Source organism: Bolinopsis microptera, chromosome 12 (assembly GCF_026151205.1).
Source record: "Bolinopsis microptera isolate Bmic1 chromosome 12, MBARI_Bmic_1.0, whole genome shotgun sequence".
NCBI lineage: Eukaryota > Metazoa > Ctenophora > Tentaculata > Lobata > Bolinopsidae > Bolinopsis > Bolinopsis microptera.
The window spans coordinates 11,144,137-11,161,925 of record NC_087083.1 but is presented as its reverse complement, the minus strand read 5'-3'; the positions used below and the strand labels follow the sequence as shown (position 1 = coordinate 11,161,925).

General features: G+C 37.3%; 1 protein-coding gene across 9 annotated transcripts in view; it reads left to right on the top strand.

Annotated features, from left to right (window-relative positions):
- LOC134824269 (calmodulin-like) overlaps window positions 1–17,789 on the top strand; it is an 80,440-nt gene that overhangs the window by 30,091 nt on the left and 32,560 nt on the right. The window contains exon 1 of one of the 9 annotated variants that reach the window (XM_063836062.1): window positions 14,955–15,224. The exons of 7 other annotated variants lie outside the window; for them this stretch is intronic. In XM_063836062.1, the coding sequence (XP_063692132.1) occupies window positions 15,005–15,224 (220 nt within the window). In that variant the 5' untranslated portion in view covers window positions 14,955–15,004. Of the gene's footprint in view, window positions 1–14,954; window positions 15,225–17,789 lie in introns of those variants that run through there. One more of the 9 variants, XM_063836060.1, reaches the window with a different exon arrangement.

Here is a 17,789-nt window from a genome sequence, read left to right as displayed (position 1 = left end):
AATTTCACCGCAATTATTTATTATTTTCTAGTAGTAGTACTACTACTTGTTATTTGTGTAGTTAGTTATTTGTCTTGCTTAGCATTAAGTTATATTAGCTCGAATGATGTAACTTTTATTTGGTTAAAATGTTCAAACTGTGACGACCCAATTGTAAGCTTGTAATACAAAAGCGCATTTCCACATGGAAAATTAGTAAAAGTAAAACTTTTAACCCCAAACGTATAAAAAAAATTGAATATTTCCGAGGGAGAAGTTGATTCGGATTTAGAAATAAGCACTGGTACATATTAGCTACTACTACAACTGTATTACAATATATCCTACTCAGCCTTCGTTCCATTGCCAATGTCAGCTCCATACTTCTATAGAATGTTCCACGTAAAACGTTAAGACATTACAGAGCCTGAATAGCAAGCCCAGTTAGGCTACTGCTACTCCGCAGGGCTACTCAGTCAGTTGGGCGTGTCTACTTAAGTGATTACCGGGATAATTGGGTAATTACCGGGATAATTGGGTCATGTCGGCATAGCAAGATCACGGGTACTGCACACAAGTTCAGACCCAATTACCCCTGGGTAGCAGGCACGAGGGTTATAAGCTGCACTGACAGTTATAATGGCTATTGCCTATTACTGATATCTTGATAGATATAAGTTATTGTACTTGTAGATATAAGTTATCGTACCTTCCTAGTGTGTACTTACAGCACAGGAGGAGCAAAGTGCAAAGAAACTGCCACAAACTGCCACAAACTGCTACTAACTGCTGCAATCGCGCCCACGCATTCGCGCGCGATTGCAGCAATTAGTAGCAGTTAGTAGCAGTTTGTGACAGTTTGTGACAGTTTCTTTGCACTTTGCTCCTCCTGTGAAAGTGATCTGCAGCTGTAGAGGCCAGCTTTTACCGTGTAAGGACTAAGGCTAATGATTGAAGTGTTCAGTATGGAGCATCGCGGCTCTTGACAGTAAAACAAGGCAAATTCTCAAATTACCGGTGAAAACTGAATTAAATAATTCTAATTGATTATTTCATTCAGTTTTCACCAGTAATTTTCCTTTGTTTCACTATGTCTGTCGAGGCTCGAGAGCTGCAATGCTCCCTACTCATGCTCAACTTCACAAGAAAAAAGGAGCATGGTATTTCGAACATTACCCTTTACGCTTACTCCGTGTTTATTATCATTTTTACTCATTTTTACTGTGTTTTAATAAATCATAATATGCAAGTTTTAATTTTAAAGTTTTTGGTTTTTAATAATAAATGATAAAGGTTACACCATAGTTTTCAATTTTCATTTATATTTAATAAAATCATATTGTTAGGTATCATCAGATTTTGTAAACATTGGCCGCGCGGTATATCAAAAACCGGTCCCCAAACGAACAATCAAAGATTTAATTTATTAATAAGGTCATTACTCGTTGGATGTATTAGCCAGTTCATATAATATGTTTATAATAAAAGGTTTCAGTATTCAGTTAAAAAGTAAAGCGGGATCAGTATATATATATTATGTAAACTTATCAAGTGAAACTTAATGTGGGATCAAGTTACTATAAATTAGTAAACGGACTAATTATTTTATCGGTTTTTGAGCTTGATTTTTGAAATTGTTACATTTTTGCAGTTGTGGACCGGAATAGTCAGCTGATTGATAAACCAGTCCAGTCAGAAATGACAAATTTTTTATTCAAGTCAAAGCATTATACTATTAATATTATAGAGAGCAAACTGAATTCTTAAGAATTATGATAAAATTGAGAACATTCGATAAAAGAAAATTTTATTATTTATCACCAATCAATAAATATAACATTTTACTAAAATGTTTAGCGCTAAATAGCACTATATACTTAAAAAATGTTGTTCCGTTAGTTCCATTGCATAACGGTTAATAAGTCAATACATCCAACTGCGGACCGTTATTGTCAGCTCTCCTTTTCTTCGTTTATTAATAATTAAAGGAGGGGTCCATCCTGAAATTTGTGTGAAACTTGATTCTGACATGCACATAGCATGCAGTTGACTAACAAACTAGGACCCGCGTGACCAAACTTTTAAAGGGTCCCGGACCCCATCCACCCACCGGTGCCCGCTGCACAACCTCGCCCATATTTGGGCCTGATTAGGCCCAATTAGACCAAATCACCTTTACAGTTTACATGCCCAAAACCCGCATTTCAGTGGTCCCCTGAACTCGTATATACATTTTCATCCAGATTGGACAAAAATTATTATGAGCCAAAAGCCATATGCCCATGTAACGTATGGGCATATGCACCAAATTTGATAGATTTTGGCCCATAAATTAATCGAATATCAATATTTTTGAAAGAAACCAACTTTATATGAAAATTGAGCTTAAACTATTATACATTCTAAGGCCAAAAGACCACTAAAAATAAAATAAAAACTGCCCATATCTCAGCTCGCGATTTTCGCGAAATTGACTTCACCAAAAAAGCCTAAGGCTTTTTTAATTTTCAAAATTTCAGTGGTCCCCTGAACTCGTATATACATTTTCATCCAGATTGGACAAAAATTATTATGAGCCAAAAGCCATATGCCCATGTAACGTATGGGCATATGCACCAAATTTGATAGATTTTGGCCCATAAATTAATCGAATATCAATATTTTTGAAAGAAACCAACTTTATATGAAAAATGAGCTTAAACTATTATACATTCTAAGGCCAAAAGACCACTAAAAATAAAATAAAAACTGCCCATATCTCAGCTCGCGATTTTCGCGAAATTGACTTCACCAAAAAAGCCTAAGGCTTTTTTAATTTTCAAAATTTTCCCATGAAATGTTCAAAATAGCTTTGGAATTGTTTCAGGATTTTATCATTTGGCTCGGATTCACACCCTGTTGTAAAAAGAAAATATGTGAAAGGTTACAAATGGTCGTTTTTGCAGAAAAAAGAGGGATTTTGGAAAACGAGGTGGGTGGGTTTAAATATGTTTTCAGTCTTTATTTCATTACTTCCTTTCGTCCGTTAGCATGACAACTAGCCGCGCGCAGCGGGCAAGGGTAAATTGTTTGCAGAGATATGATGTATAGCTACTGCTAGCATGTGGTCAATGAATGCGCGGCGCAATTTTATTTTAATGTATACTATGTTGGATTTTTTCCATTTAACCCTTATGTAAAAAAAGAAATAGTCAAAGGTTACAAATGGTCGTTTTTGAAGAAAAAGTTGATTTTGGAGAACGAGGTAGGTAGGTTTAAATATGTTGTCATTTCTTCATTCCTTCCGTTAGTTAACAAGTCAACTTGCCGCGCGCACCGCGTGACGATTGCTTGCGGAGATATGGTGTGTAGCTAGCCTGTGGTCAATGAATGCGCGGCGCGAGTGTTTTTTAATGTATACTATGTAATGTATAGTATTATGTATTAGGCCCAATTAGTACGTGGCACGCGTAGTGTACTGATGTGTATAAAACATGAGTATAGTTTACTTTTGCTTACAATTTCTTGAATTAAAGATACAAGTTAAGTTCTACTAGGGGGTGCACCATAAAAATAAACTTGCTCGGATTTAAAAAATTTTTGTACCATTGTTTTCTAGAGACTGTGAGAATTTTCACAATACCAAATTTGTCATACCTTTTTGGAAAGATCAGTGAGTTTCGCCTAGGTGCCATATTTGATGGTGCGCGGCTTTTGGAGCAAAATTAGCTGTAAAAGTCGCGTAATTTGACCAAATTTGACCAAATTCGTTGATTTTTGTCGTATTATTTGGATATATCTTCAGTTCCTTGAATAAGATCATTCTGAAAATTGGCGACGACCTTCCAATAGGGCTTTTACAACTGTCCGAAAAATTTGGTGGATATCGAAGTTGATATAGTGATCAAAATGGGGCAAAATACGCTGCTTTTAGCTGTAACATAATGTCTGATGGTTGGATATGCTTTAAACTTTTCGGACACTTTCCTTGTAAGTCTATAAGTAAGCTTACCAATTTTTGTTGCAATCGGAGGTCGGGAAGGATACTTAATATCTATTTGTTTGAAGAAAATTGTGCTGGCCGAAATTAGCGCTAAAAAACCATCCTACAGTCGGCACGCGCGGCTCACTGTCGATGGCGCACTACCTAGTTCTACGGCAATTTCATTTCATAAAAATGTCTAAAAATTTCATGAGCAAATTTTGAAAAATGAAAAGCCTTAAGCTTTTTGGTGAAGTCACTTCCTCCTCTTTCTGAAATTATATTCGAATAACAAAACGTATAATGTATATAGAGGATACAATGAATGAAGTGCTAGTTTTCTTTCCATCTACTAACTGCTACTAACTGCTACTTTCTGCTACTAATGGCGCGCGAATGCGTGGGCGCGATTGCAGCAGTTAGTAGCAGTTTGTGGCAGGTAGTACCAGTTTGTAGCAGTTAGTAGCTTACCTGGGGACCTCAGGCTCTCATGTTCATTAACATCTCTATTCTGCCGAATAGAGATTCGGCGGAATGACAGGCTGAGCGCGGCCCAGTAATTGGTAGCAGTTAGTAGCAGTTTTTGGCAGTTTCTTTGCACTTTGCTCCTCCTGTGCATTGTACCAATTCATTGTGCTGTTCATTTCTTTTAGCCAACTAAAGGTCTACAGTAACCTATTTGTGCTCATCTTCGTTTGTCGATCCATTATTAACTTGTAAATGATATTCAAATGGGTGTAGTTGCACTTATCAAATAATTTCGTCGGAATGACTTTAAATGATAAAAACGAACTTTCAGTCAATTTTAGCAAGTCTAATGACCATTTAAAGGCATCATTCAATGAACAACTACCTATTTGCACATGGCTTTGATTTCCGTGCTATTTCTAGCCAAGGACCTGTCTGTTTCATCTAGTTAAGGAATAAATTGATTAAATAGCCCATATACCCGGGCATCATACATGCATAATCGCATATGGTAATACCAGACAATAGCAGGAATAAAGGAAACGGAAACGTCAATTGCATATTAATCGCTTACTACAGCGGTCAAGCTGTTTGCATAATGGCATATTATATGGTATATATTAATATATAGAATAAACGCATGTTATAAGCCGGCATGTATTGTAGGGGGGGGGGGGGGGGGGGGGCATTCGTAAGAGGGTCGGACCATGGGCCATGGTCTATGTGAGTTGCTTAGATCTATCATCGCTAGTATCATGGGCCATGGTCTATGTGAGTTGCTTAGATCTATAATCGCTAGTATCATGGGCCATAGTCTATGTGAGTTGCTTAGATCTATAATCGCTAGTATCATGGGCCATGGTCTATGTGAGTTGCTTAGATCTATAATCGCTAGTATCATGGGCCATGGTCTATGTGAGTTGCTTAGATCTATCATCGCTAGTATCATGGGCCATGGTCTACGTGAATTGCTTAGATTTATAATCGCTAGTATCATGGGCCATGGTCTATGTGAGTTGCTTAGATCTATAATCGCTAGTATCATGGGCCATGGTCTATGTGAGTTGCTTAGATCTATAATCGCTAGTATCATTGGCCTTACTTGCCACGTCTTTTATACGTGGTTTTGTTAACCTGTTACTTATAGCTTCAGCTGGCAGTTGAAGGATATGTCTCTTGTAGTTCGTGTTTTCAATAACTTTGCATCTGCAATTTAGTGTAACAATGTATACTTAAGACCAGTTTGCCCATCTTACTTACTTTGGTAATTGGTTGTGTTTATCCTCGTAGCAGGAAGTGAGGAAGGGTCATCAGATTTCTGACCACCTCGATGGCGAGTAGTCTACCAGGGAATTAGACCAGCTGCAGCTATAACCGGAAGTCGGAGGGTTTTCCGGTATCAAAGCAATAAACTTGGACAAACTAACTTTAAACGACTCAAAAGTAGCTTCAGTTTTAATACTATCAGGCACTTTGTTCCATAGTTTTGGTCCTCTTACAGCAAATGAGCTGTCATAGCGTGTCTGGTTGCTCGAGGAACTCAACCTAGACAGGGAAGGGATGATTGCTCGGGTAATGTCTGGATGTTTTTGTGAACCTAATATTGCTGCAATTGGGGACAACATTGTGAAGGATCTTCCACATCATCAGAATGGTGTACCGTTCCCTTCTGCGCTGCAGTGACATCAGCTTTAGATATGAAAGCCTCTCCCACCCAGTAGTTCATAATTTCCAGACCGTATAAACGATTGGTTAATGTTCGCTGGACCCCCTCCAAAAGCTGGATCACAGTCACCTTAACAGGGACACCACTTAGAACTCTGGTACTGTCCGAATGAACACCGTTTAGGACAACAACCTGTTCACGGTCAGAGAGAAATGACTGGATCCAGCTTAAAAGTTTGCCGTGAAATCCGTATCTCTTTAGCTTTAACAAGAGAAGGTCCAAGTCAACTTTGTCAAAAGCCTTGGCGAAGTCGAGGTATATGGAGTCTGTGTCTTTCCCCTGAGTAAACCCTTCAAAGATGTCGTCAAAGTGATCGAGCATTTGGGTCAAGCAGCTTCTGTTTAGTCACGAAGGAGTATGGAAGGAGTTCTGAATGTGTGCTCCTCTAAAATAAAAAGTAGGAAATGGTTAACTTTAGTCGAGGTCTCAGGTCTCTACAGTGTCGGGAAGTTCCTGCAGGAATTTGCGCAATGCGCTGAAGCGCAAGATTCACTGCGCAAAAAGCGAGGGTCGTAGAAACATGAGACATTGACTAAAGTTAACCATTTCATACCATTGCTCTAAGAGTATATCACTTTCAGAGTCCTGAACACACTCCTATATCTCTTAATCGTCAAATATACGAATTTTACCTGCTAAAATATATCATCTTTTACTGATATTAATTTAGTTTAACACTGTTAGTTTTAAAAAGAACATAATACTTCACACCAAACTAACACAATATGAGAATATAAAAAAGGAAGGTTTTCCTTAGATTCCAAATTCAACTTTGATTATATCCTGGCACTGATTATCATTTCTCGATTGTTCTCCATTCTCCAATGCAGTCAGCAAGTTCCAATTTAGGTAGACTAGGTTTTCGAATCTTCAAATTATGTTCAGAAGCAGGCCAGAAGGGGTTTGGTTACCAGAGAAATATCTTCTTTGAACAAGGTCTTTATTTATTTCTTCATAACTCGTCACTGACAGTCCGGACAGGATGAGCATTGACGAGCGAGATCCATTGATTACTTCATAGCTCGTCATTGATAGGATCAGTATTAAATGAGGTCGAATGATTACTTCATAGCTCGTCACTAACTGGATCAACATAACATGACTAACAACTAACGAGGTCCAGTGATCTCTTGCTAATACGTCAAGACAAGGTCAGTAAATAGCTATAAATATCGAAAAAAATTAGCTTAGAAATTACAGAGTACAAATGCCTTCTTCACAACTATCGGCTATGAACAGAACAGATGAATCTCTTCTTTGGCCTCATCTTTTTGAATGACTCAGTCCCTCTGAAACAAGATATTGCTAAGGACTAGGAGGAACTTAGTAAACTTCTTGTAGGATTCGCTAAGAGGGAAATTCCTTAGTAAGCTAACACTCTTCTGTAGAATGTTACCACTTATCATATCTGTCATCCAGCATAATCCCGCAACTATTCTTGAGTCTTGACAATGACAGAAGCAATGTGCACTATTTTGATGCTCGGTCCAGGTCGTTAGTCTCCAAGAAAACCTTCCTTTTTATATTCTCATATTGTGTGTTAGTTTGATGTGAAGTATAATTTTCTTTAAAAAAACTAACAGTGTTAAACTGAATTGATATCAGTAAAAGATGATATACTTTAACATGTAAAATTCATATAATCGACGATTAAGAGATATAGGAATATGTTTAGGACTCTGAAAGTGGCATAGTCTTATAGCAATCGTACGAAATAGTTAACTTTAGTCAACGTCTCATGTCTCTACGACATTCGCTTTTGGTGCAGTGAATCTTGCGCTGCAGCGAAATGCGCAAATTCCTGCAGGAACTTCCCGACATTGTTGAGACCTGAGACCTCGACTAAAGTTAACCATTTCCTACTGTTTATATGAAAGGAGCACACATTCAGAACTCCTTCCATACTCCTTCGTGACTAAATTGACGATTTAAAGAATTTTTAAGAATTTTTAATCTAAGGAAAACCTTCCTTTTTTATATTCTCATATTGTGTTAGTTTGGTGTGAAGTATTATGTTCTTTTTAAAACTAACAGTGTTAAAATAAATTAATATCAGTAAAAGATGATATATTTTAACATGTAAAATTCGTATATTTGACGATTAAGAGATATAGGAGTGTGTTCAGGACTCTGAAAGTGATATACTCTTAGAGCAATGGTATGAAATGGTTAACTTTAGTCAATGTCTCATGTTTCTACGACCCTCGCTTTTTGCGCAGTGAATCTTGCGCTTCAGCGCATTGCGCAAATTCCTGCAGGAACTTCCCGACATTGTTGAGACCTGAGACCTCGACTAAAGTTAACCATTTCCTACTGTTTATATGAAAGGAGCACACATTCAGAACTCCTTCCATACTCCTTCGTGACTAAATTGACGATTTAAAGAATTTTACCTGTTAAAAATTGGTTAAAAATTATGGGCGTGGCCCAAGTCAGTATTATACGAAACTGTAAAGACACAAACATTTTTTGGTTGTTCCTGACCCTATAGAGCAACTAATTAGAGGTGATCTCTAATTATTTGAACGAAAAGTGGTTTTGTGAACCGCCCTATTATATATACATGTAGTTATAACTAAATGTATAATTACACTATATATACATGTAGTTATAACTAAATGTATAATTACATTATATACTAGTGTAACCCGGCCTACGGCCGGGATTTCACTGCCGCAGTTAAAAAGGGTAGGAGTAATTACCCGCTGAGTCAAAACCCGGATTAGGCGAGCAATTCTATTCGGAGTGCCCTCACGTATCCAATAGTATGCTTAAAAGATAGTAATTCTTAATCAATAATCAATAGAAATTAACCCTTAACACCATGCACCACACCAGCCTATCATATTTGTGAACATGCATTACATTGTCGTATGAAAGTATGAACTCTCTCTACAGTCCAAACAGACCGTTTGAGCACTCCCTCCCCTAATAAGTTTATAGTATTATATGACCATGTAATATATACGCCATGTAATATATACGCTACATATGCAGAGAGAGAGAGCTAGCCCCGTAACTCTTGCCGTTCTTCTCAAGCCATTTTATGTAACATATTTTGTGGTACAAAACCATCAATTAAACCACTTACCACCGGCCGATTTTTATAAAATTTGCTTATTGGCTTCGTCAGAGTTTTTTCGGCACTATACCGAAAAAACCAGTCCCGTAACTATTACCGTTTTTTTTGTATAACCGTTCGGAAATTACACACAGACACACACACAGACACACACACAGACACACACACATTCTGGTGTTATTAAGTTGATACATGTAGTTATAACTAAATGTATAATTACATTATATTCTCCATTTTAAAGGAGATAATAAGGCGTAACCCCTTATTCCAGAAAGGCCTCTAAAATTAAAAGCAAGTAACCCAGCTGAGTACGGGAGTGATGAGAGCGAAATATTGTAAGATAGTGACATTATAAGATTATACAGTTCTACACTGTGCCTTAGGAAACAGCCTCTTAGGTCGTAAATTTTGCGATAAACGCCCCGTGGTCTTATGAAGTCACTTACCAGGACTATACTATATATATTGTATTATAATAGATACAATTGCTGGATTGTAGCGGAAAGGTCGTGGTCTGCACTTATGTCTTTAAGTGATTTGCAAGGTGACCGCTGTCTCAGGGTGTAGCTATGGTAAATTTGAGGTTAAATTCAAGCAATTAGTTATTTACAAGTCAGTGGATTAACTATTAAGTTATTTAAAGAAGACCTACAGTTTGAAAAATCTGCGTTTAAATTTTGATGATCTACTAGGTAATTGTTTAAACTTTCCAATTTTAATTTCGTTAAGTTTTGCAAAAGTCACTGGTGTAAGCGTAGCGTCCATTACACTATTACAGCAATCTTCAACTTAATAGCGGAATTAAACTGGTGGACATTCCTGAATAAGGGTGTAACTATGGTAACTAGGCAGCCATCCGTCTATTTTGTGGCACTTTTACCTTATATGGTAGTGTTATACTCTAGTAACATTACCTTATATGCACCGTTTTACTGTAGTTTTACTGTTTAGTAGTCCGATTTACGTAGTTCAGCTTAGTTTGGCTGCCTATTATTTTTCTGGGTTGGCGCACACAACACACACAGCCTGACTGCATAACATTAACTGTAAGGTTCAATTTCCTTGTGGTACGGTCGAACCACGATTTCGCTTAAGATTATTAATGTATAATTCTGTGTGGCACTAATTGAGGATTAGAAGTCAGCAGTTTAAAAGCATTTTGTCTCCGATAAGTGGAAGGGAACAAGTTATTTTAGTGGTTTGATGTCAGTACAATGCCAATGCGTCCCTTTTACCATGGTAGTTCGCCGTTTACGTCCTATGCACCGCAATAGTTCACTGTTTCTGAATAATCTTTCCTTCTTCGTCAACGTCAACTTGCACCGTTTGTATTCCAGTTTCGCTTCCAAGAATTAACCCACTTGCTTGTTTTGACATTACTCCACTCAGTACAGTTCCACACACCGTGCCACCCACCATGTCCAACCCCTTCTGGAAGACAAAAAGCGTGCGGAGGAAACAACACAACAACAGGAGCATCATTATACCGGAGCACAAAGAGACGCTGCTACAGGAGAAGGGAGGGAGGGAGGGAGAACCTCCTCAGCAGAACGGGAGAACACTAGCTAATGATGTCAAGTGCATTTTGTCTACTCACTTTGAGGGGGATTTGATAGAGGGGGATCTCATCGACACTTACTGGGAATGTAAGTTTTATCGTTATAACAAACACTGCTGGCTATTTCTTTCTCTCTAGATCAGATCGTTAAATTTATTAGTGCCTTTAAGTTTAAAACACTGATTTGCATTTAATTACAAATAAGCACACTTTCACGGATGATGTTCCCCTTTGCAAAAGAATTGAGATTATTTCTTTTTCACATGACAGGTCTGCAATAGTGTAATTTAGCTTCGTATCAGAGCACGCGGTGCTCCATATTACTACTTCATGTAATTCGTGTAATTTATTTAAATTACTACTTTTTGTAATGCTTGATATATGTATGTTACACAGGTGGCATAAGCGAATATCACATTTTACATCAACCATTGTTTGACTGAAACAATGTTTATTTTATTTCTATGCACGAAATAAAACAATTTTAAACCCTTTGAATGTTTTATCCTCGCTTAATCGAGACTTTTATCAATTTTAAAACCTATTGTTCTCCATGCTCCTAAGAACATGCGTTCCTGGGATTGGAGTAGCAACAAGAATCTCAAATTGTTTGAGCATAACAGCCACCTTGCACGTGTCATCGGCCGGTATTTTAGAACAAAACAGTACATCAGAAAAAACAAAGCTAATGTCTGCGATACGACATAATCTCACAACTTTTTAAAACTTTAAAATCGTAATTTCTTGTGAATCGCATTTTGTAATATCGTACTCGCATTTTTGTCTCGTTTCTGTCGCCAAAGTTTGGATATGTCGAAATCAGTACTCAGGCAGGCTTCGGATAATATTATCAACCTTATCGGTGGATTAGAGTTGCAGTTTGATGATATATGTAAGTTAATTAAAGGTAATTATACGTAACATACTTACAAAAGTAAGTACTAAGTATGTTTAAATTGTTTATATGTATAAAAGTATAAAAGTTATTTATTCGTGCATGTAGAGCAAGGTATTTTTTCAGTGATTGTATATTATAATATTAAGATCGGCTAAATAGACTGAAAAAAAATTCAGTGATTTTTACAAATATCAATGCTATCTTACCATTTCTTTTGATTTATTTTAATACGTCTTTTGGTTGACAAATTGTCGGTGACCCTACAATTTTGCTGCTGCATTGTTATGGTAACCGCCATACTTTGCAGCTTTACTTACCTATAAACTGCTGTTGTTATGGTAACCGCCATACTTTGCAGCTTTACTTACCTATAAACTGCTGTTGTTATGGTAACTGCCATACTTTGCAGCTTTACTTACCTATAAACTGCTGTTGTTATGGTAACTGCCATACTTTGCAGCTTTACTTACCTATAAACTGCTGTTGTTATGGTAACCGCCATACTTTGCAGCTTTACTTACCTATAAACTGCTGTTGTTATGGTATCCGCCATACTTTGCAGCTTTACTTACCTATAAACTGCTGTTGTTATGGTAACTGCCATACTTTGCAGCTTTACTTACCTATAAACTGCTGTTGTTATGGTAACCGCCATACTTTGCAGCTTTACTTACCTATAAACTGCTGTTGTATTATGGTAACTGCCATACTTTGCAGCTTTACTTACCTATAAACTGCTGTTGTTATGGTAACCGCCATACTTTGCAGCTTTACTTACCTATAAACTGCTGTTGTTATGGTATCCGCCATACTTTGCAGCTTTATTTACCTATAAACTGCTGTTGTTATGGTAACTGCCATACTTTGCAGCTTTACTTACCTATAAACTGCTGTTGTTATGGTAACTGCCATACTTTGCAGCTTTACTTACCTATAAACTGCTGTTGTTATGGTAACTGCCATACTTTGCAGCTTTACTTACCTATAAACTGCTGTTGTTATGGTAACCGCCATACTTTGCAGCTTTACTTACCTATAAACTGCTGTTGTTATGGTAACTGCCATACTTTGCAGCTTTACTTACCTATAAACTGCTGTTGTTATGGTAACCGCCATACTTTGCAGCTTTATTTACCTATAAACTGCTGTTGTTATGGTAACTGCCATACTTTGCAGCTTTACTTACCTATAAACTGCTGTTGTTATGGTAACCGCCATACTTTGCAGCTTTACTTACCTATAAACTGCTGTTGTTATGGTAACCGCCATACTTTGCAGCTTTATTTACCTATAAACTGCTGTTGTATTATGGTATCCGCCATACTTTGCAGCTTTATTTACCTATAAACTGCTGTTGTATTATGGTATCCGCCATACTTTGCAGCTTTACTTACCTATAAACTGCTGTTGTTATGGTAACCGCCATACTTTGCAGCTTTATTTACCTATAAACTGCTGTTGTTATGGTCACCGCCATACTTTGCAGCTTTACTTACCTATAAACTGCTGTTGTTATGGTAACCGCCATACTTTGCAGCTTTATTTACCTATAAACTGCTGTTGTATTATGGTATCCGCCATACTTTGCAGCTTTACTTACCTATAAACTGCTGTTGTTATGGTAACCGCCATACTTTGCAGCTTTACTTACCTATAAACTGCTGTTGTTATGGTAACCGCCATACTTTGCAGCTTTATTTACCTATAAACTGCTGTTGTATTATGGTATCCGCCATACTTTGCAGCTTTACTTACCTATATAAACTGACAAGAACGCTATAATAATCAAATTTAAACGGAAAGATTTCCAGTTCCACCACGCAGATATACTAGTGTTACACAAAAGCCATATAATTTAATTTTCCCTAATGAAGCACCTCACCACCCGTTCAGTAGTATGCCTGTTCACTAGAATTTACACTAGAAAACACTCTGAAACTTCACGGCACAAAGTGTGAAACTAGTATGCCTGTTTACTAGAATTTACACTAGAAAACACTCTGAAACTTCACGGCACAAAGTGTGAAAGAACTTTAGTGCTGACACGATAACTAGCTCCTATAGTCCTAAGCAGAGGTCTATATATATATATATATATAGTTCTATAACCCTTCTATATTATATATATATATATATATATATAGCAGATAAAGCGTCCTATAACCCTTCAGCACACAGGTTATAGGACTGCTATTGTACTAGTTTTGTAGCGTGTTCCGAGTGCGAAATGCTTGATAACACCTTCCAAAAAACGGAGCTTGTTGGAAAAATTCTATCAGATCATGGTCCAACTAAGGATTATAACTCTTTAAAACAGTGTTTTAGCTGCCCATGCAGCAGCTGCATCCCCGTTCAACTCATACGTGCCAAATCATGCGTCTTTGTGGTTTTTTGCCTTGGCTTTTGTGACACATGGAAATTGGAAGGGTGTCAGTGATTTTTTTGATTTGCAACTTTCACAAACATTATTTGTTATGGGTGTGTCAGATATACTGATAACCGTGAGAAACACTGACACAGGAGTGTTACCTAAGAGTGTATGTAAACCTACCATCTTAAAGTTAACACCAACATATCCGTGTAACGTAGATTAAGCTAGCTTGTTCTGCAGACATCTGACTATACAGCGACTTACAACAGGTAGTTACCATAGTAACACTACTTAAAACAGCTACCTACCTAAACCAGAACCATGTTGGTGGTCTATATAAACGGTATAATAATTCCAGCACCAGAGCCTGCCTACATTTACCGTTCCGCTCACAGCGGGGATACGTTGACAGGGTGGGAGCAGGCGAGCGAGTCAGCAGTTTTACAGTTATATTCCATTTAATATCCAGGTTTCGGACCTGGGCTGTTTTAACACATCATCGTTTACCGATCCTGAAGGCTGTTAGAGTAGAGCGCCATGGTACCATGTTGTATTGAGCTAAATTCCACGACTCAGGGTTCTGATGTTATTGGTAGTGCGATCTCTCAAAGAGATCGTGCAGTGTGTTTGAGTGTGTTTGAGGGTACCGCTTTTGCCGTTGAATTCCTTTTTACGCTGTTGAGAGCTCGCCTCGTGGGTTTTAAATACGGCGTTGTCTGCATTGGTGGTATATTGGTTACCCTGGTTACATTGGTGGTACTAGCAGGGTACTATTACTACTATTGGTGGTATTTTCAATTGTTTATTGAATTGTTTTCAGCTTTTTATTTCTTAGTACCAGTTAAAAATCGGTTTTGTTGTTGGTAAAAATTTTGGCTTTTTAAACACTTTGATAAAATGTCATTTCAAGCGAAGGTTTGACAAAAGATTTAAGAAGAACGCTGAAGATCGCAGATAAAAGATGTCAATCCAAACTGCTCTCCACCCTACCTCCGTTGTAGCCCGGAACCCACTGATGGAGGACTTCCTAGTGATGAAGAGGACTCCACTAATGAAGGATATGATCCTGCCAATGGATGATATTATAGAGATACCGAAGGATATGATCCTGCCAATGGATGATATAGAGATACCGATGCACGAGCTGGATGTGGAGTTGGTGAGGACACAGGCTTTTATGTGTGAGTCCATTAAAATATTTCTATGTTATACGATTATACGGTGTAACGGTGTAACGGTGTAACGGTGTAACGGTGTTGTAAGTTTAACTACTAATTACCGGGCCTCGCTACATCTGTAGTACATCAATATATGTTCACCATAGGTCGTATAGAATTTAGTGGTGATTTCCTATTTCATCACAGTACGACACAAAACGTGCATATAAGGCCTTTATAATGGGGTACATGAAACGCTCGACAAGTTTAAAAAATAATTTGAGGGGCTATAACACTCAGGTACAGTATCTGTAACCGCTACAGATACTGGCAATACCACTCCGGTTCTTTGTAATTCTATACCGCGCACTTCCCCTCACTCCCCTGAGAGGCCTGATATATAAAGTTTATGATGTATTTAGTATTATAAAAGTAGGAACGTGTCTACTAATTCTATAACTAGACTATATATTTATAGTATTAATTGTGGGTGGCGTCGTCTGCTGACAGTGCTCAATCGGCAAGCCGAGAGCTAAAAGTTATCACTGATGATATCATGGTTTTGTATCATGATTGAAACATTTGTCTGACTCAACCGGTCGTTTCAATTTGTATATATAATATTATATTTATAATACTAATAAATGGCTGATTGCCAGCTCAACGGTTTCGCTGTATTTAAAAGTTTAAAATATGGTGTGGTCAGTGACATTTTAAGCATGCTCAACTCATTTTCCTTATTATAATATTATTCATTGGATATATATAAAGTGGATATATCATTCATGGAGTAGATAAATCATTCAGATTTTACATAATATCAAAACCAAACGCTTATTTTACGTTACACGGTTAAAAAACTAGCCAATTTTTATATTATAACAAATTAACAGCACTACAACGAATTGAGGCGTTGCTATATAAGTAACATAAAAATGGCGTTTTTAAAAGTTTTCCAATGCCTTTATTGAAAAACGTGTCAATATATACAACGTTAAATGCATATTTTTCAAATTCCTGTAACCGTAAAACAATTAATCACGACCAAAATGTGTTTTTTATAATTCTGATAGTATTGTTTCATCTGATTTACTTTAGAAATAGTCTACTACAACTAAAAGGTCAAATATGTTGCTAACGTGACCATATAAGTATACAGTTATACACCTATTCTGTAGTAGTGTAGTAGTGTAGTAGTGTAGTAGTGTAGTAGTGTAGTAGTGTAGTAGTGTAGTAGTGTAGTAGTGTAGTAGTGTAGTAGTGTAGTAGTGTAGTAGTGTAGTAGTGTAGTAGTGTAGTAGTGTAGTAGTGTAGTAGTGTAGTAGTGTAGTAGTGTAGTAGTGTAGTAGTGTAGTAGTGTAGTAGTGTAGTAGTGTAGTAGTGTAGTAGTGTAGTAGTGTAGTAGTGTAGTAGTGTAGTAGTGTAGTAGTGTAGTAGTGTAGTAGTGTAGTAGTGTAGTAGTGTAGTAGTGTAGTAGTGTAGTAGTGTAGTAGTGTAGTAGTGTAGTAGTGTAGTAGTGTAGTAGTGTAGTAGTGTAGTAGTGTAGTAGTGTAGTAGTGTAGTAGTGTAGTAGTGTAGTAGTGTAGTAGTGTAGTAGTGTAGTAGTGTAGTAGTGTAGTAGTGTAGTAGTGTAGTAGTGTAGTAGTGTAGTAGTGTAGTAGTGTAGTAGTGTAGTAGTGTAGTAGTGTAGTAGTGTAGTAGTGTAGTAGTGTAGTAGTGTAGTAGTGTAGTAGTGTAGTAGTGTAGTAGTGTAGTAGTGTAGTAGTGTAGTAGTGTAGTAGTGTAGTAGTGTAGTAGTGTAGTAGTGTAGTAGTGTAGTAGTGTAGTAGTGTAGTAGTGTAGTAGTGTAGTAGTGTAGTAGTGTAGTAGTGTAGTAGTGTAGTAGTGTAGTAGTGTAGTAGTGTAGTAGTGTAGTAGTGTAGTAGTGTAGTAGTGTAGTAGTGTAGTAGTGTAGTAGTGTAGTAGTGTAGTAGTGTAGTAGTGTAGTAGTGTAGTAGTGTAGTAGTGTAGTAGTGTAGTAGTGTAGTAGTGTAGTAGTGTAGTAGTGTAGTAGTGTAGTAGTGTAGTAGTGTAGTAGTGTAGTAGTGTAGTAGTGTAGTAGTGTAGTAGTGTAGTAGTGTAGTAGTGTAGTAGTGTAGTAGTGTAGTAGTGTAGTAGTGTAGTAGTGTAGTAGTGTAGTAGTGTAGTAGTGTAGTAGTGTAGTAGTGTAGTAGTGTAGTAGTGTAGTAGTGTAGTAGTGTAGTAGTGTAGTAGTGTAGTAGTGTAGTAGTGTAGTAGTGTAGTAGTGTAGTAGTGTAGTAGTGTAGTAGTGTAGTAGTGTAGTAGTGTAGTAGTGTAGTAGTGTAGTAGTGTAGTAGTGTAGTAGTGTAGTAGTGTAGTAGTGTAGTAGTGTAGTAGTGTAGTAGTGTAGTAGTGTAGTAGTGTAGTAGTGTAGTAGTGTAGTAGTGTAGTAGTGTAGTAGTGTAGTAGTGTAGTAGTGTAGTAGTGTAGTAGTGTAGTAGTGTAGTAGTGTAGTAGTGTAGTAGTGTAGTAGTGTAGTAGTGTAGTAGTGTAGTAGTGTAGTAGTGTAGTAGTGTAGTAGTGTAGTAG